General features: G+C 43.2%; 1 protein-coding gene across 1 annotated transcript; it reads right to left on the reverse strand.

The window, feature by feature from the left end:
* Nucleotides 1-17524: 17524 nt before the first annotated feature.
* LOC104596902 (protein BPS1, chloroplastic-like) lies at nucleotides 17525-18502 on the reverse strand. The gene has a single exon (XM_010258221.1). It carries the CDS (start codon nucleotides 18500-18502, stop codon nucleotides 17525-17527), a length of 978 nt encoding a protein of 325 aa, XP_010256523.1.
* Nucleotides 18503-20006: the final 1504 nt, after the last annotated feature.

Here is a 20006-nt window from a genome sequence, read left to right on the forward strand (position 1 = left end):
ATGAAACATATTTTATTGGCAGGAGATTACTCATGGAAATTTCACAAACCGGACCGGACCGTCCAATACTGAACAGTTCTTCTGACTTTGAGTGAATGATCGATCTAATTTGGCGGAGTGGCGGAGGTGGGTGGGTTCATTATGGGCTTTTTCTTTCTTTTTTTTTTTTTCCTTTTTTTTTGTAATTTGCATTATAGATCTCTCCAACCAAGGTAGAGCTCAACGAGTTTCGATCACCTGCGAACGAAATACGTTTCAACCCTCTATCAACATAATCTCACACCACATATCTCATACATGGTAGATCCCACTTTTATGGTGGGTTAGTGAAATGTGTGTTATTAGACCAAGTTGGTAGAGGGTTGGAACGTGTATTGTTGGTAGAAGATCTCAACTCGAGCACAAGTCCAGACTCCAGAGCCCATAAATGATCAAAAGTTATTAGGGGTGCTCATGATTCAATTAACCGAACTGTGGGGTAAATTTTTGGACTGAATCGGTATGTTCGATTTTTACATTTAATCGAACCGAAATCAAATCGATGCAATTCGCTAACCGGTCAACTGGTCAACCGGTTAATCAGTGGATCAGTTAATCGCGACTCGGTTTTTCAATTTTTTTTTATGCCCTTATAATTTAAAAAGAAAAGGAAAAACAATCGAAGAGAACTGGAATGCCACTTCGCCGGTGTCGTCAAGATGCAATAGAGCCTCTAACCTGAAGCCAAGCCTCCGATGTCGCCGAAGAGGTGAGGGAGAGAGCTCAGAGAGAGTCCTAGAGGCAAGAGAGAGAACACAGAAAGAGACTGAGAGGCAAGAGAGAGAGAGAGAGAGGGAGTATGAGGGAGTGAGAGTCCGAGAGAGAGAGAGGGAGAAAGAAAGGGATGAGGGAAATAGGGAATAGGGATTCTGTGCGTACGCAACGGGTGTTAGAGTCAAACGACTCAGATTGTCCGATAGGCTGTTTGCCAGTCTGGCAGCCTGAAAGTCTAACTATCAGTAGTCAGTTCGGTAGTTTAGAACTTTAAATGTGTTTATTAGATTTAAAATATATAATATATAATATTATATAAAAATATTATATATATATATATATATAGGTTGGTTCGATTAACTACCGATTTTTTTAAATGATTAGTCAAAACCGAACCGAAATTGTCGGTTTTCTAAAAGTATTGAACCGAAACCAAACCGGCCGGTTTGATTAACTATTTTTTGATTCGGTTTCAGTCGATTCAGATTTTCAGTTTTTTTTTTTTTTTTTGCTTACCCCTAAAAGTTATGCCCTCACCCATTGGGCTCGTAACCAATAAGCTAATGAGTTGGTGTTCGGCACCAATGCATTTCAAAAGAATTCAATTTTCACCAATCCATTCTATTTAAAACCATATCTTCTGTTAAATTGTCGGTGCTTAAATAATTTCTTACCACTTCTATTCATTCATGTCCTTTTTGGTTTACCCATAACTCCTCTAACCCCTTCCACTTGTAACAAATCATTTCTTACTACTACACCTACTCTTAACAATAAAAGAATAAGGAGTGCTCATCAATATGTATGGTTTTGTCGTTTAAAACAAAAATAATCACCACATCAGTAAAAAAAAAAAATAAAAAATCGGGCAGATTGCTAAACAGCCTATATATAACTCGTAAACTACTTAACCAATTACTTGAAATTTTAAGCACAATTAAATTATAATTAGAAATATCAAACTATTAGGCTGGACCTACAGAAAATCTTATAAACTGACAAAGATACTCCCTACACCAAATTTAGCTCACACCCCAAATACCATCAGTTTCGATATGATGTAGTCCGAGGCTCCCATAGATGCGATGAAAGGGAATCTGGCTACAATGAGACCATATCTAGCAGGGGAATATCCACAATGCGATGAAGTCACAGGACCGTGATGAGGAACAAATCATCACTCATCATATGAAGTTGCAAAACCGCACTGGCCTGTGATCACATGACTCTTGCTTTGGTTGTAATGAAAACATCATGCTCATCGCAATGACTTCACATAGCGATGACCCAACCACACCATCACATCCAGCAAGCTCCAACATTCAAGTAATCGTCCTTGCCTACCAACTGCCGGAGTTCTACAATTATTTCCCAGTACATGACAGTTGCAGAACCAACCCAACAGTAGATATCACACTAAGCAATCTCCTAACAGCTAGATCGCATGCCAGGCATCACTAGCTGCCGGCTTTCCTTTTAATCTTATGCTTGTCTTCTTATTCCAACTACCCCTTTTGCTCAGTTATTTTGGTACTATGCTTTTAGGCATCAAAAGTTTGTAATATTTCTTTAGGCAATACATAAGACAGGCTGAGCTTTGTAAGCATCAACTTTTGGAATATTTTCACTTGCCTCAATTTTCATGTTTATATTAACTTTGTTATTGCTTCCTACTTTTACCATGTCTTCATCTTGTATGTTTATGTTAGAAACTCAGAAACTAAAATGGAGCCTCAGTTTTTCTCTTGCAGATTAATGTCTACTGATTTTATCAATTTGCTTTGCCATCAAATTGAAATTTCTTGATGATTAAAAAGTGAAAAAGAAAATCCGTCCTTTTTCTTCACAATTTACAAAGCAATCACTGTTCACCAAATTCAATTACCATAACAAAAACAAGAAACAATATAAAACCTAAATTCAAGTAAAACAGTTTTAAAGGAAACAAAGAAACAGAGAAGGTACTCACGTTGGCAAGCGCATTATCCAAGTAAGACACGTTAATCTCTAAAGAAACACCATTGTTTACAGCTCCAGCGCTGAAGATTACGGCAGCACCCACGAAATCAATTAGCGACGCCGTCGCCCCGCCATGCAGTAAATTACGAGAATTCTTAACGCGACAAGAAAACGAAAACCCAGAATCATAAAATGAAAATTGTTAACCGAGAGAGAAAGATTTCTGAACTTTTATCTGTCCTTCGTCTCACTCGTGAGTGTATGTGTGTTTGACTTACCACCAGACGAGGAGGGACTTTCATGGAGCAGACAACTCGACCAGGTTCGACCAGATCGAATTTGATGCCTTGAGCGACGAGCGAGTCGATGAGTCTGGGAGGCAGAGGAATTGGAGTATTCTCACTGTCGCCATCTCCTCTCTCCAACCATCTCTTAACTGACTCCAAACCCATCTCTCTCTCCGACGATCTGATGTCATATGCGTTCTGCAGGTCGAAGAGGTGTAAGAGTTCACTGATGAAGCTAGGGACCCCCTTTCGAGGTTACAGTGCACCCTGTGCACTTGCAGTGAATTCGTACTGCGTAGATCGTTTATTAGTGGTTATGATTAGAGAATTCATTTAGACACTTGTATTTTCAAATATATATATTTAAAAATATTAAAGGAATGACTTCAGGTCAACCAGATTTCCCTCGATTAGAAAATTGTATTTTTAAATTTAATATATATATATATTAAAAGAATGATTTTAGGCCAAAGCCTCCTCTCATATGTGATTCTTTTAGACACATTTAGGCACCTGTGTTTTCAAATTCATAAACAAATTAAATACATATCTTCTTCTAATAATTATCTTTCAATAACATAATCCACTAATATGCATAGTTGAGCCCTTTAAAGTGGAGTGCTGTATGAAGTGGATGTTTCCACTCTCAATCATTTCCTAAAAAATATGAAAGTGGAAATTTGAGCAGATACGTTAAGAAATAGCTAACTCATAAAATAACAAACTAACTTCAAATCAATGCAATCGAAAATACCAAAATTTTTGCACAGAGTTCTGCATCTGAAACTCAGAGAACTTCAATAAACATTGATAAAGGTACATAATAATTTGTAAATAATCATTTTATATTTATATCAACTCATTTTATATGTTTTTAAAATAAATATTTAATGCTAACTATTTATATTATAATTGATGTAGCACAATCCGGTCACTCCTAACTGGCGCTCGCATGGCTCCTGAGATGTACCTGAAACGAGAGGAAGGATGAAGAACTCCCGAGGGTTTTCCCGGCGGGAACGCTCCGATGCTTAAGTTAGTACTGTGTGCAAGAAGCTGAAAGAGAATGAACACTAAGAGTGCAGGTTGCGCTAGTCATTCAAGATACTTTGTTCCTTGAGGATAAGTTCCTTATAGCTGAATTCCGTTGCTCCCGACCCTCTGACTTCTGACAGGGCAGGTATAACTGCCACTGTCAGTCTGCCACAGCCGTTACAGATAGGGCTGAGGTGGCACGCGCGGGGGCCGTCGTGCAGGGTACGTGTCTGTCAGGTGTGGGACGCCTTTCTAAAGGTGGCAGGCGCGGCGAGGGAACATGCCTGCAATTCGCAGGCTTGTCGGGTATGGCGGTCGGGTAGGAAGCCCTCCTATGGTATACCGAGCTGTTCTCTTGCGAATTGCCCTGAGCTGGGCCGTCCCTTGAGTGACGGGCTACCTGCAGCCAGTTATGCCGAGCTAGCTGACCCGAGGTCTTTGTGCCTCGGGGCGTTCGAAGAAGAATCGGTGCGTTCTTGCTTGGGAGTGGCCCGAGGTCCATTGGGAGGAGCTCGAGTCTCAAAAGGGGTCAGGGTGCCCCGAACTCGGGACCCCCCAAAGTACCTTAACCCCGGGGATGAGGTACGGGCGAGGCGGCTTTCGGCGAGTAGTTTACCTGCCGGGTTGCCGTGCTGAACTTGGTGGGACTTCCCCACCGAGTTGTGCTCACGTCCATTGTGCTGTCATGCTGAGTCACTATTTGAGCTAGGTCACGCCTACGTGTACCTGAGCTACGAGGTCGGGCCAAATCACCCTCCATCAATTGCCCCCCACTCCCAGCGCTGGCGGCGGTGACCCAGCGCAAGGAAGTCATGACGCGTTGGATGGATTTGGCGTCAGTGTTTGTGCTGCGTTGTCATGCGTTCCATCCAGCTATACCGGTCTAGCGCCTGGCTCGACCGAAAAGAGATTCGAGTCGCCTCCGGGTTACGCGCGGACTTCACGCGACTTTGACTTCGCGGACGTCAAAAATGCGCTAAATTGTTTTCGCCTCGAAGAACCCGCAGTTGTGGCTATAAATAGGGGGTCCCTTGGCCATTTTCTTCGCCACAAAGCTTTCATCGTTAGCGTTTGAGCTTGCGCCAGGGGTTTCTTAGCTCGGGTCCTCCAGTTCGTTCTGTTCTTCCAGTCCGGTTGCGTTTCTTTGGTGAGTCCTCCCGAGTTTCCTTTTCCCTTCTAGTTTGCTTCTTTCTGTTAGTCCGGTATGTCGTCTGGTGTAGACAGTCTCATCGACGAGCCCGAGGTAGGTACCTCGGCTCGGGATGTCCCCTCTGCTACCCAGCCATCCGAAGTACGGGTGGCTTCGGGTCATCTGGCGTCTACCTCTCACCGAGGTCGGGAACCAGATCAGTTCGGGCCTTCCATAATGACTTCGGAGAGGCTTTAGGACCTCATATAGAGGTGCCGCCTCCCTAGCAAGTACTCATATAGTCTTCCCACCGGCAATTTTCCATGGGAGCACGGTCCCAACGAGATTGTGATATTCAGGGAGCAACTGATATCTGGGCTCGGACTTCCACTTCACCCTTTAATTGTTGAGGTGTTAGTACACTTTAACATTACCCTGGACCAACTCCACCCGAACTCCATACGGAATGTGGTGGGGTCCATTTCTCTTTGTTTTGACCGTTTCTTTTCCATAGATTTAGATGTTCTTAGTACGATCTTGGCTATAAAGAAGAGCGCTTCGGGCGCTCTCCCCGGGCATAGGCAGTCTTACTACTTGTCCCCCCGCCCAAGTTTTAAACTCATGCACAAGCTCCCGAGCAAAGTCCCAGCTTGGAAGCGGGACTACTTCGTAGTCCGGAGCAACATGGGGTGGCCCTTCCCCACCGATTGGAGGATAGCCGTTCAAGACCCTGGTGTCATCCTGGACGGGAAGACCAAGAAGGAGCTCCAGTCACTAGCTAAGCTCGGGTTGCATTATAAAGACTTCACTTCTGAGGAGAAGCTCGTTCGAGCGGGCTTGAGTCCGGGTAGGTTTTTCCCACTTCGGCTTTTCCGCTCATATATTTGCTTCGGGTTACTGATGTCGTATTTCACCGCAGGTTCCATGGAGGCGGAAAAGATAGACAACCAGAAGCTCTTCCACCAGATGAAGAGGAAGAAGCGCGTGGCATAGAAGGTGTGCATTGGGTCCCCGCAAGCTTCAGCCGAACCTCGACTTCCGCAGACTTCTGCTTCGGGGCCCGAGGTGGCAACTATGCCCGTCATTGACTTGGAGGAGGGGGTTGTGCTTAAGGGGCCCGAGGTGATGGCAGAACTTGCCGTTAAGCCCGTTGAGCCCGTTGCCAGTTGGACCCGAGCTTGCCAGCGCTGGGCTTAGGCACCATAACTTTACGAAGGGCCAGGTCGCCAACGCGGAGGTTTCGCCTCTTGACCCTGATGTTATAGTACCGAGCTACTCTCTGCTAGTAGGCTGCGGTCCTAATGTACGCGAGGTCCCTTACTTCGTCGAGTAGGTCGAGGTTGGTACGTAGCTCATCTTCGTTTGTTTGATCACTGTATGTTTCTAGGCGCAACGTAGGTACTTCGATCTTTGCGGGGATCACTGCTTCGGTGCCATAGGTGAGATTGAAGGGTGTTTCTCCCATGGCGGTCTTCTCCGTGGTCTAGTAGGCCCATAGGACACTGGATAGTTCATCTGCCCACAATCCTTTAGCTCGGTCCAGTCGTGCCTTTAGTCCACGGAGGATGGCTCTGTTCGTGACTTCTGCCTGACCGTTTGCTTGAGGGTGCGCGGCTGAAGTAAAATTTTGTTGGGTCCCCATGTCTCAACACCAGTCTTGAAATTTGATGTCCTCGAATTGCTTGCCGTTGTCGAAGATCAACACCCGAGGTAATCCGAAGTGGCACATGATGTTCTTCCAAAAGAAGTTTTGGACATTTCGGGCTGTGATCGTCACGAGGGGCTCGACTTCTACCCACTTGGTAAAATAGTCCACTGCCACTACTAAGAACTTTCTTCCACCCGTTGCTGGTAGGAATGGCCCGAGTAAATCGATGCCCCACTACGCAAAGAGCCTCGGGCTGGTGAGATACTTGAGGTCGGCAGCGGGTTGGTGGTGAATATTGGCATGTCTTTGGCATTTGTCACATTTTTTGACGAGCTCAATAGCATATGCCTTCATTGTTGGCCAATAATACCCTTGTCGGAGTGCCTTTTGGGCGAGGGCCCTGCCCTCCAAGTGCCCACCGCATAGACCCTCATGGGTGTCGCGGAGTACGAGCTTGGCTTCGGTAGGTCGGAAGCAACATAAGTAGGGGAGTGTGTAAGATCTCTGGTATAGTTGTTCGTCTATCATGACATATTTGGTTGCCTGGTGCTGCACACTTCTAGCTGCATTGCGGTCTGCAGGGAGGGTCCCATGTAGCAAGAAGCTTGCGAGCGGGTCAATTCAGCTTGGATCTGCTTGAACGACGGGAGCGACCTCCTCTGCCCCCCTAAGAATGCTAGGCCGAGACAGGTCCTCTATGTACACGGTTCTCATGGTGATGTTGCTGGTGCTGGCTAACCTGGAAGGGGCGTCGGCCTCGGCGTTCTCTGACCTAGGGATTTGTCTGATAAAGTGTGATTGGAAGTTGAGCAGGGCCTCTCTGACTTTGGCTAAGTAGGCGATCACGGTTGGCTCGCGAGTTTCGTACTCGCCGGTGACCTGGTTGACCACAAGCTGGGAGTCGCTGTAGATAACGATGTGCTTGGCTTTTACTTCTCTGGCTAGAGCTAGTCCAGCTATCAACACCTCGTACTCTGCTTCATTGTTAGATGCCGTGAACTCGAAGCGTAGCGCATACTCCAGTTTCGTGCCAGTTGGGCCGTGTAGAACTATTCCAGCTCTGTTGCCCTACTGGTTTGAGGAGCCATCTACGTGAAGGATCTAGGGCTCCTCATCCCAGCTCGGGCTTGGTCGAACTAGGAGAGATGCCACACTGGTTACTACCTCACGGGGCTCGGACTCGACCGGCCTGGGAGCTTCGGGCTCACCTGAGTTGGGAGCCTCGTGCTCAACCGGCCTGGGGTCTTCAAAGATGAATGTGCATTTGGCGATGAAATTTGCTAAGGCTTGGGCCTTAATGGCAGTTCGCGGCTTGTATTGGATATCGTACTCGCTGAGCTCAATGGCCCACTTCGTCAATCGACTAGAGACCTCGGGCTTAAGTAAGACTTGCCTCAGAGGTTTGTCAGTGAGAATGATAACAGTGTGAGCCTAGAAGTACAGGCGGAGCTTCTGAGCTACAATTACCAGTGCGTACGCTAGCTTTTCTATCTTCGAGTATTTCGTCTCTACTCCCTGCAATATTTTACTAACATAATAGATGGGTCGTTGGACCCGATCTACTTCCTTTATTGGTACTGAACTGACCACTTCGTCGCTCGCCGAGAGGTACAGTTCTAAAACGTCGCCCTCCTCGGGCTGGGTTAAGATCGGCACACTAGCGAGGTATTTCTTGAGCTCGTCAAACGCGAGTTGACAGTCTCGGGTCCACTCGAACCCTTTGCTCTTGATTGCCTTAAAGAACGGCAGATAGCGGTCCGCCGATTTGGACATGAAGCGGCTCAGGGCGGCTATGCGGCCATTCAACCTCTGAACCTCTTTCAACTTACGGGGTGGTCTCATGTCTAAGATGGCCTTAACCTTATCTGGGTTGGCTTCAATGCCGCACCGGTTAACGATGTATCCCAGAAATTTACCCGAGGTCACACCGAACACACACTTGTTTGGATTCAATCTCATGTTAAACTTACGCAAAATTTCAAAAACTGAATGCAAGTCATGTATTAATTCATGTGAGAATTGAGTTTTGACGACCATGTCGTCTACATAGCATTCTACTTTTCTGTCGATTAACGGCGCAAACAATTTATTTACAAGCCTTTGAAAGGTTGCCCCTGCGTTTTTCAACCCGAAGGGCATAACCTTGTAATAGTATAGGTCGAACTCCGTGATGAAGGCAGTCTTTTCTTCGTCCGCCGAGTCCATCTTGTTCTGGTTATAGCCCGAATAGGCATCCAAGAAACTTAGCAACTCATGCCCTGAGGTCGCGTCCACCAAACGGTCGATTCTGGGGAGCGGGAAGCAGTCTTTCGGGCAAGCCCGGTTCAGGTCGGTGTAGTCGACGCACATGCGCCACTTGCCGTTGGCCTTCTTTACCAGGACGGGGTTGGCTACCCAGCTCGGGTAGTGGACTTCTCTTATGAAGTCCGCTGCGAGGAGCTTCTTGACTTCCTCGTCGACCGCTTTCCACCGTTCCGGGGCTAGGTTGCGTTTCTTCTGTCTAACGGGCCTAACTACAGGATCAGTGTTCAACTTGTGAGTTAAACGGGCCTAACCACCATTCCGGCGCTGATCTGAAGCGTCCGAGCTGGGTCTACTGTTGAGGCCGGGACCGTGACTGTTTCTTTCGTGGGTGCGGCTCGCTCTTCGCCTTGCTCCGTGGGTCGTTCCAGTTCGAGGTCATCGGCCACCTTGGTTTTCCCCTTTAGGGTGGCAACGTAGCACTTGCGGGATTCGAGCTGGTCGCCCCGCGCTACTCCCACACCAAAGTCTGTTGGGATCTTCATATCCAAGGGGTAAGTGGAGACCACTGCCCGTAGGACATGGGTGATCGGTCGACCTAAAATGGCATTGTAGGGAGAGGGGGTCGCTACCACCAGGAAGTTGTGTTCGAATCTGACCACACAAGGCCATGTGCCGATCTCTACAGGTACTGTTATTTTCCCAAGGGGGCGGACTTCCTCTCCGCTGAAGCCCACTAAAGGGGTGTCCGTAGGCCTCAGATCGCTTCTCTGCAACTGAAGCTGGTCAAACACAGCTTTGAAGAGGATGTCGGCTGAGCTGCCTGAGTCCACGAGTACGCGCCTGACCTCGAAGTCATTGATTCTTAGCTTTATTATGAGTGCGTCATCATGGGGGTAGTGGACCCCTCGCACATCGTCTTCTGTGAAGAAAATTGGATCTCCCGTCTTCGGCCGCTTTGGGGGGTTCTGCTCTTCCCGGGTGGCCTCACGAACTGACGTCTGAGCTGCTGCTGAGGTGCAACCCGCAACGATCGAACCTCCCACTATCATGCGGATGGTCCCCCGAACTGGCCTCTCCTCTAGAGGCTGCCTCTGCGGTTGTTCAGCCAGCCTGCTGCTGGACTCGGGAGCATCTTTACCATGCTCTCCTTTCCGACATGTTCTATTACTGTTGTTATTATTATTATTATTTTGTACAAAGTTTCTCAAATATCCGCGACGGATGAGCTCCTCTATCTCGTCGCGGAGGTTTTTACAACTCTCGGTACTATGACCGTGGTCTTTGTGAAAACTGCAATACCGACTCTTATTTCTTTCATTGGGATTCCCCCTCAGACGGTGTGGCCACTTCACGTATGGGGCATCCTTGATCGCCATCAGGATTTCGGCCCGCTTCGCGTTCAGTGGGGTGTAATCAGCTCGGTCTGGTGCAGGAGCTCGGAACAATTTACCTGGCTTTACACCCCGGACTGTTTCCTTTTTTCCTCGGGTCTCCCCTTGACTGAAAGGCTCTCCTTCTCTCTTTCTTTTTTTGGGTGCGCCCTCGCCCTTCTGGTTGATCTCGTCTTCAGTGGCTATGAACTTATTTGCAAGCTTTAGAAACTCGGTTATGGTCGCGGGTTGGTTGACGACCATGTGCCACTTGAACTCTTTGTGCATCACGCCCTTCTTGGCTGCAGCAAGGCGTATGGCGGGGTCCAGGCACGGTATCTGCATACAAGTGTTGTTGAACCGCTTGATATAGCTCCGGATGGACTCTCCCTCTCTTTGTGCTATGTTGAAGATGCTTTCTTCGGTTCGCGGGCACCATTTGCTGGTGACAAAGTGGGACGTGAAGACTTGTGCGAATTGTGTTCAACTTCTTATTGACCCGGGTGCCAAGTTCCGGTACCACGTGCTGGCCGCTCCCCTGAAAGTAGTGGAGAAGGCCACACACATGCACGACTCATTGGCTCGCGCCAGGTGCATCTGTGACTGAAAGGCATCTACAGGATCATTCGGGTTGAACGACCCGTCATACTTATCAAGAGGGAGGAGCTTGAAATCCTTGGGCATTGGGACTGCCAGGAGTTCGAAAGACAAGGGGGACAAAACCGAGAGGAGGGGAGCTTTGGCTTCGGCCGAGCCTACCTCTTCTTTGCCCATGAGCTCGGGCAAATCGCGGGTGACAGATCGGCGAGCTCGGCGGTGACGTTTCTGTTTCTTGATGGGCTCGACGTTCGTGCTGCTCACCTCTGCGCTGTCCATAATGGTTTGCGCCAGGAGTAGCCCGGTCTGCTGGTGATGGCTACGGACAGAAGGGTCCTGCTTGGAGTCTGTTGCCAGGATCTCGAACCGATTTTCAAGGATTAGGGTTCCAAACTTTGACTGTCGTGGTGACGTAGACCTGCCGAGCCGGGGTCCTCCCGACCTGTCCACCCGCGGCGAGATCGGGGTAGCCGGTCTCTCCCGTCTGCCGTGGGGGGAGGCCAGGTTTTTTGGGAGATTTTAGGGGGCCTCTCCTCGGCCGAAGTGCTCGCTTTGGCGGCGAGATTTGGCTTGCTGCGAGGTTAGGCACTGAGGCGAGAGCTGAGGCTGCTGAAGCTGAAGTTGGGGCAGCTGGGGGAATTGTTGCTGATACTGATACTGGGAGACCTGGTGCAGTACATGTTGTTGATAGAGTTGAAGTTGTTGGAACTGTTGCATTTGAGCCTACATGGCCCTCATGCACTGCACCAGGTCCTCCATCTGGTTCGGGCTGGCCGCTGGGGGAACGACCGAAGGTTCGGTGAACGTTGTTCCGATTGTAGCAGGAAGTGGGGCGATGACAGGTGCCATTATGAGAGGCACGTTCATCTGGGGATTCCGTCCACTGAGAGGGGGACGGTGAACTGTCCGACACAGACAGTAGGAAGCTAGGGTTGTTCCCTAGAGTTATCCACTTCCGTGCTTCGTCCGACGTTGCTAGAGGAAGCAATGAGCGTTGGATTGTTTCAAGGAAGAAAAAGGAACTGAAAGAGTTTAGAGAGAAAGGATTTTTGAAGCGTCTTCCCACAGACGGCGCCAAATGATGTAGCACAATCCGGTCACTCCTAGCTGGCGCTCGCGTGGCTCCTGAGATGTACCTGAAACAAGAGGAAGGAGGAAGAACTCCCGGGGGGTTTCCCGGCGGGAACGTTCCGATGCTTAAGTTAGTACTGTGTGCAAGAAGCTGAAAGAGAATGAACACTAAGAGTGCAGGTTGCGCTAGTCATTCAAGATACCTTGTTCCTTGAGGATAAGTTCCTTATAGCTGAATTCCGTTGCTCCCGGCCCTCTGACTTCTGACAGGGCAGGTATAACCGCCACTATCAGTCTACCACAGCCGTTACAGGCAGGGCTGAGGTGGCACGCGCGGGGCCGTCATGCAGGGTACGTGTTTGTCCGGTGTGGGACGCCTTTCTAAAGGTGGCAGGCGCGGTGAGGGGACATGCCTGCAATTCGCAGGCTTGTCGGGTACCTATGGTATACCGAGCTGTTCTCCTGCGAATTGCTCTGAGCTGGGCTGTCCCTTGAGTGACGGGCTGCCTGCAGCCGGTTATGCCGAGCTAGCCAACTCGAGGTCTTTGCGCCTCGGGGCGTCCGAAGAAGAATCGGTGCGTTCTTGCTTGGGAGTGGCCCGAGGTCCATTGGGAGGAGCTTGGGTCTCAAAAGGGGTCAGGGTGCCCCAAACTCGGGACCCCTTGAAGTGCCTTAACCCCAGGGAGGAGGTGCGGGCGAGGCGGCTTTCGGCGAGTAGTTTACCTGTCGGGTTGCCGTGCTGAACTCGGTGGGACTTCCCCACCGAGTTGCGCTCACGTCCGTTGTGCTGTCATGCTGAGTCACTGTTTGAGATAGGTCACGCCTACATGTACCTGAGCTACGAGGTCGGGTCAAATCACCCTGCATCAATAAGTATTATCTAAAATTATAATTCAGACTTTTAGACGAAATAATTAAATATATTATTATTATCACTAATTGTAATTAATACTATTATATTAATTAATTTATATTATTATTATCAATAGCGATAATTAATTATTATTACTAATAATGATTTGTAATTATAATTAGTTACTACTAATTAATTCTTTATAATAATGATAATTATTACTTCAAAATGTTAATTAATTAATGATAAGTAATAAGTATTTTAATAATTTTTATTATTATTTGGGATTTAATCATTTTACATTTATATTAATCCATATAAATATGAATATAAATATAATCTTATATTTAGTGTTACTTGTTTACAATATTATTATTATAAGTAATAATAATAATAATTTAATATTACTGATTTCAAAATCAATACACATAATAAGAATAGGGTAAAATACAAAAACCTGCCCTATAATTTCATTTTAACAAATACCTCCCGTGAATTTTTGAGAAACTCAACAAAAACCTCCCTTTCGTCATTGTCCTGTATGGAAAATGTTAGATTGATGCACCAATTTTTTCCAAATACCCATTTTACCCTTGTATAAATTATTTTACATACAAAATTACTAAAATAACCCCATTTTAACTCAACAAAAACCTCTTTTAATGATCATTTTAGTAATCTAACATAATATGTTTGTCGGTTGAGTTAAAATAGGATTATTTCAGTAATTTTGTATGTAAAATAATTTATAAAAGGGTAGAATGGATATTTAGAAAAAAACTGGTGCATCAATCTAACGTTATCCGTCTGGGATAGTGACGGAAGGGAGGCTTTTGTTGAGTTTCTCAAAAGTTCAGGGGAGGTTTTTGTATTTTACCCATAAGAATATAATATTAGTAAATAATAGTAATAATAATATTCTTATTATTATTATTGATTTCATAATTATTAATATATTATTTATCTATATTACTCAGTAAAACATGGAATAAAAAAATATTCAAATTACCACTAAATGTATGAACTAAAAATCTATGAGTATTTTAATTGACTTGAAATTGACACATCAACTTGCACAAAATTATAATTTCAACCAGCATTTCCTATTTCTATCTCCCAATTCCCTTAATTCAAACATATCATTAGATTATGTACAAATTTCTCTACCTTTTTCCTAAAGATAAATTCCAACCAATCTACGTGCATTGTTGGGAGCTTAAACTTAAAATCCATAACCATGATCGACCAAAAGAAGTGTTGCCACTTAACTTGGAGGTGACCTCCATACTCGGGATGGTCCCATTATTCTCCTTCTTTTTCTATTTCCTCCATTAGATGGGCTTTGAAGTCCTGATTATATTATTAGTTGATTGTAGCCATACATGATAATGATTTGGTTGTAGTCATATATTTTTCAACTGTTACTTTAAAGGACGGATGCACCTGCAAATGTTGTTTGGCATGGATTGTTTTCTTATCAACTATTTGAATGATTTTCTTCCTTCTTTTTCTCTTTAAATAGATATCATTTAAATCATTTTTATCCATTCATATGCCCCTAAATATTAAGTAGTATTGGTGATATTGTTGTAAACATTCATCTAATTTTACTATTTTATAAATAGATTAATGATTTCAAAGTTATTGATACTTTTTTAGGGGTGGGTTGCTCAAGAGGACATTGATTTTTATTGTTAAATAGTAAATTTCAAATTAAATAATATTATAGTTACCCCTTACTTAGTATGGGGTCATTCTCTAGATCAAACATGATAAGTCTCTTAAATCAAATAAAGAGCCTACCCTAAATGTCTATTATAAATAATTAAAAAATTAAAATAATTCAGATTAAATCAAATAATTACTTGCTAAAAATTACTGGATTAAGTAAATAATATTAACAATCAGTTATTTCTACAAATAATTAATAATAATAACAATCATCAAATACTTAATTAAGTAAATAATAGAAAACAAAATAACAATCATCAGATATCATTAATGTTTATTCAAAGTGAGGCCCATAATAATTACCGAATACAGTAATTAAACCTTAAATAAGAATCAATATTTATTAATAGTAATTAAAATTATTAAACCAAATCATTAATGCTATTACATTAATAATTATACTTGGTTGAAAAAAATTATTTTAAGTAAATATTTAAATAATTACAAATTTAGTTAATATTATTACTATATAACAAAAATTTTAAATTAAATACTAAAATAAATTAATAATAATAATAATAATAATAATAATAATAATAATAATAATAATAAAATATAATAATAAGAATAAGAATAAGAATAAGAATAAGAATAAGAATGGTTAAATTAAAGTAATAAATGGTTCAAGTTGAATTTAATGACCCGTATAATTTTGCAGATTTGACATATAAGGGTGAATTTGTGTGGATCCGTAGACTGAATGAATGTCTTAAAAAATGGCAATTTATAAACAATAATAAAAAATAGTAATAAAAATCATTAATGTTTATTCATATATATATAATTAATTAATTAACTTCCCCGTACTTAATACGGGGTCATTCACTAGTTTAATTTTAATATTGATGAACCAACTAATTTAGAGACAGGCCCAGTTATAGCCCATTTTAGTTATCAAAATTTAGGCTGAGCCCATTGGGCCTGTCCCCATTAAGTTAATAGGCCTGCCCCGAGGCACTACTGATTGTGCCACTGTGCCAGGTCTTGAGCTAGCTAGACCAGGGTCCAAATAAAACGAATCTGGGCTAATCTGATTTTTAGCCCAAGCCCAGTTTTAAAACTGCACCACCCAGGTGTTTTGAGTGTAAATGTCAATTTTCAGTTTTTGGTTGAGATTGTTTTGATTAAAAACAGTGATAATTTTTCTACTAGAAACATAAATGGGATTTTGGGGAGAAGTCAAATTGGTGTCCTACGTTGCTCTTAGTTGGTGTCTTATGTGGCAGTGTAGAGATATATTCAGCACATCTCCGCTGTATATTGGGAACATCCATCATTTCTAGTATTATGATCCGGAGATGTTCTCAATACTCGACAGGGATGTGCTGTGGGACATTATGGGGCACCCCCTGTGGAGCGCAGATCTGAACTCGTATTCTGGTTCATCCCATACCAGCAAAGATATCAAATGGGATTTCTTACACACAATTCACGGCGGGAAGAGAGTGGGTACGAAAAGTGAATAGGAAATCTGGGTTCGAAAGATATACCTACAAGAGGGTAGCTGAAATGCAGGGGTTAAGGACTCTGCTAAGTGTTTGAGATGGTGAAGAGCAATGATATAAGTTAACCCATCCATGTGTAGAATTTCTTGTATTTGCACTGTACATATTTGTATAACTGAGCCTAAACAGATAAATAGTTTCAAGTTGGGCTTAAGATAGGAATTCAGTTATAGATTTTCATCGAAACATAAGTTTGAGAGTTTGGAATAGCTAATATGACTATGTGAAGGAGGCGGGGGGGGACTTCAAGTGTTCTACTTTGAAACTAAACTATCATAATTTCCTCTCAGAATTTCGACCTTGAAACCAATACCCAATATGTTCTTATTTGTTTCCTCAAGTTCTGGACCAGAAAAAATGCTACCATTGCACACATACTTAACTAAGATGTTCCTGCACTCAAATCAGGATTCAGGACAACTGAAATGATCAGTTCAAGCACCTATTTTATCATTTCCCTGATACTTAATGGAGGGATGTAATCCTTAGCATTATTCTATGGAATTTGAGGGATCAGTTTGTTTCCAATGCAGGAAGGGATAAGATGATGTAATTTTTCTTTCATATTTGACAGCACAGTTTTCTGTTGGCATGAATCTTATTTTGAAGGTGTCATTGCTTGGTGTAAGGTCGGGCTCACAAGAGCCAGAACACAGGCTCTCAAGTCTGAGAATGCCAATGGTTAAGTCTGTTTCCTGTCCACCTCTTCCATGACCCTAGATAGCTGCTACCAGCATTGGGTAATGGCCTTTCATGATCTTATTTGAAAATTTCTACATTATAGAAAAATTCTACTCTAGGCTGTATACATTACACCTTTTGTTTGCAAGAATTTCAACCTGGTAGTTTCAGGGTGCAAGATTTAGTGATTTACAGCCCCACACTACTTTTTCAGTACCACTGCAGATCAAGTTTCTGTACTGTAACAAATGAAGCCCATGGTAGTCAGCTAATAACAAGGTTAGTTTATGTTTTCATCATTCTAACAATAAAACAGAGTAGTTTCTGTGCAAATGATTTACACTAATATCAACAAGTTGGTTTATCATGAATTCATAATTGGCCAACTGGATACAGAAAACGATTTCATTTTGGAATTTCATTGCATTTGTTCATATAAACTAACCATTAATAATGCATATGATGGGTTCTTTACAAAAGAGAGAGTTAAATTAAAAAAAAAAAGAAGAGAGAACTCTCATTTCAAGGATTTCAAGAAATGTAATCAGTTCTGTTTTTTCAGTAACATTCCAGTAATATCTCCACTTAGATGATATACTATGGCTACAAATGTTATGAAAACTAAGGAGAATTGATTTCACATTTGAGCTTCCAGACACACCTAAGTTTCCTTACTAGGATTAAGCATTCCCAAAACCTTATTCCTTCCTTTGATGACCTCCTCAAACACATCACTTACTATAGAATCAAACATGTCAATGCCCTCCTTGAGAGCTGAAGATCTTTTCTTCAGCAAATCAACACCCTTCAAAAACTTATCCCCATCCTCGACAACTCCCTCTGCAACTTGAGCTTTGAGATCAGCAACCACGCTTTCAATCATCACATTCTCAGCCAAAACCAGCCTTGGATCCTCCCCGGGCTTCGGAATCATCTCATGGAAACATGACACCAGTGTCTTAATCGACTGCATCAATGACTTCAATTGAGAAATTTCATTAGGAACTCCCTCATCCATGTTGATTAAAACTGGGGTGACAATTGCAGAAACAAGAAGCAAAGATATTACGATCATGGCACTCTTGGCAGCAAATATAACAGGATTTGCACCATTCTTACGCTTAAATTTGTATTTGGGTACTACCAATTCATCCAATCTCACATCTCTTGGCTTCTCATTACCATAAAGTTTCTTACTATCTCTTTCCAATCTTTCAACTTCAATTCTATTAATTGCAACACCAGAATCACAATCACACAATTTTCTGACTGTGAAATCAACCATCATTCTGTACCTATTGATCCCAGAGATTGCTGATTTCAACAAGTTACAGAAGTCTAACAGCATTACAGTCACCTTCATGTATTGATCCAACCAATCTTCACCATCCAGTGAGATGGGTAGTCTGGATCTCTCGATGAGCAGAAGCAGCTCGATATGTATCTTCTTCAAGACACTCATGGCTTCCATGGACCACCGAAGAGAGACAGCCCCAGTAGCTAAAGATTGCTGAAGTTTCTTCACATCTGCTGAAACAGAGGAACAGAACTTATCAACATCCTCATTCTTCAGGGAACATGAGTTCCCCCCAACTCCAAGCTGGAGTGGAAGAAGAGATGTCCGAAACAGCCTTTCCATGTGTTCAAAAGATTCTAAACTTTCATTGCCTTCTGATCAATAGCCATTAGAGATCTTCTACAGAAAAGCAACATAGAATTAATGCAGAAGAGAGCTAGAGAGGGAGAATTGAAAATGATAAAAAATCTGAGATGGGCTCTTCTTAGGCTAGGTGGCATATAACTACATTAGAGAGAGAATGCGTGAAGCTCTGGAACTTCGTGCACAGATAAAAGAATACAAAGGATTAAACAAGAAGATAAGTCACGCCATTCCTTTGCGACATGGAGCAGATATGTCCTTTTCAAGAGAAGGACGGTGTAAAAGTGTAAGCACCAATTAAGGAGATTGTCTAGTGAAGATAACTGGACGACCCAGAAATCCTGCAACGGACACTTCTCAGATGGAAAGTCCTGAGACATATGGCCCCCACCAGTCCACCACAAAACTTGTCAAATCTGAGAGATAAGAGTCATCCCTTTCATGGTTGAACTGTGGAGGGGTTCCGTATAGGAAAGGAGTACAGATGAGCCGTCCAGAAATTAACCATTCTTTTCTGCTCAATTTCCTCTGAAATATCTTTGATGCTAGAAAAGTGAAAGAGAGAGGATGCTGCAAGCAACGTGAACTAGAAAGGGTTAGCGTGAATCCCTGTTGCAATTTTAAAAATCCTTAACTGTACTTTTATTTGGCAAATTGCTTGTAGCTCAAACATGTCTAAGCTTAGCTTGACAAGGAAAGCATTTGACTTATGAGCCCTTAAAAATCAAAATCCTTTTGCTCTCAATTTTTTGACAGTCATCAATCATCAGTTTTATGGGTATAATCTGAGCCTAAAATTGATTTAATCCAGGTTAGTTAACTGCAATTCTGGCTGATTAGGGTTCACTACCAATGGCTAATTGCTTTGGATTAATTAAGGGAACAATTGAAGGACATGATTATATTGAATTATTTTAGTACTTAATTCACAAGAAGAGAATTTTAGTGAGACACTGAGACCCACCACAACTAGTGGTATTTTTCTGATTTAAGTCAGATCAATTAACTCTAATTTTGGTGTGGTAGGGCCACTGTTTTCAATCAATTGTTGACCTGGCTGGTCGGACCAGTGGTCCAATGTCCTGGTCACAATCCCAGTTTGGGCCAACTTCTAATCCACTTTGTTACAAAAACCTGTTGGCCCAGTAAATGACTCATTGACCCGGTTGATTGAACCATTGAACTGTATAATAGCCCATTTAGTGTGTTACTGAATTTTAATGTTTTTCTCTTTTTGAAAACTTTTTGCGCTGATGAGATCATGAGTTGACCCATAGATCCAGATGGTTGGAATCATGAGTTGACCCATTGATTCGGATGGTTGAACCACTGACCAAGTGGGAACAACATCTACAGTTGTTAGACCGGTGGGTGGGTTAAATTTGCAATCGATTGAATATATATTTCAAGACTTAATTCCACAAGGTGATACGATCGATTACTTCAATCCACTTTATGCCCCAATGCGAATTTTAGTGAGAAC

The sequence above is a fragment of the Nelumbo nucifera genome, chromosome 5, assembly GCF_055504915.1.
Source record: "Nelumbo nucifera cultivar China Antique chromosome 5, China Antique-T2T, whole genome shotgun sequence".
Taxonomy (NCBI): domain Eukaryota; kingdom Viridiplantae; phylum Streptophyta; class Magnoliopsida; order Proteales; family Nelumbonaceae; genus Nelumbo; species Nelumbo nucifera.

Coding starts and splice junctions, on each gene's coding strand:
- LOC104596902 (XM_010258221.1), bottom strand. CDS start 18,502: ATGGAAAGGCTGTTTCGGACATCTCTTCTTCCACTCCAGCTTGGAGTT.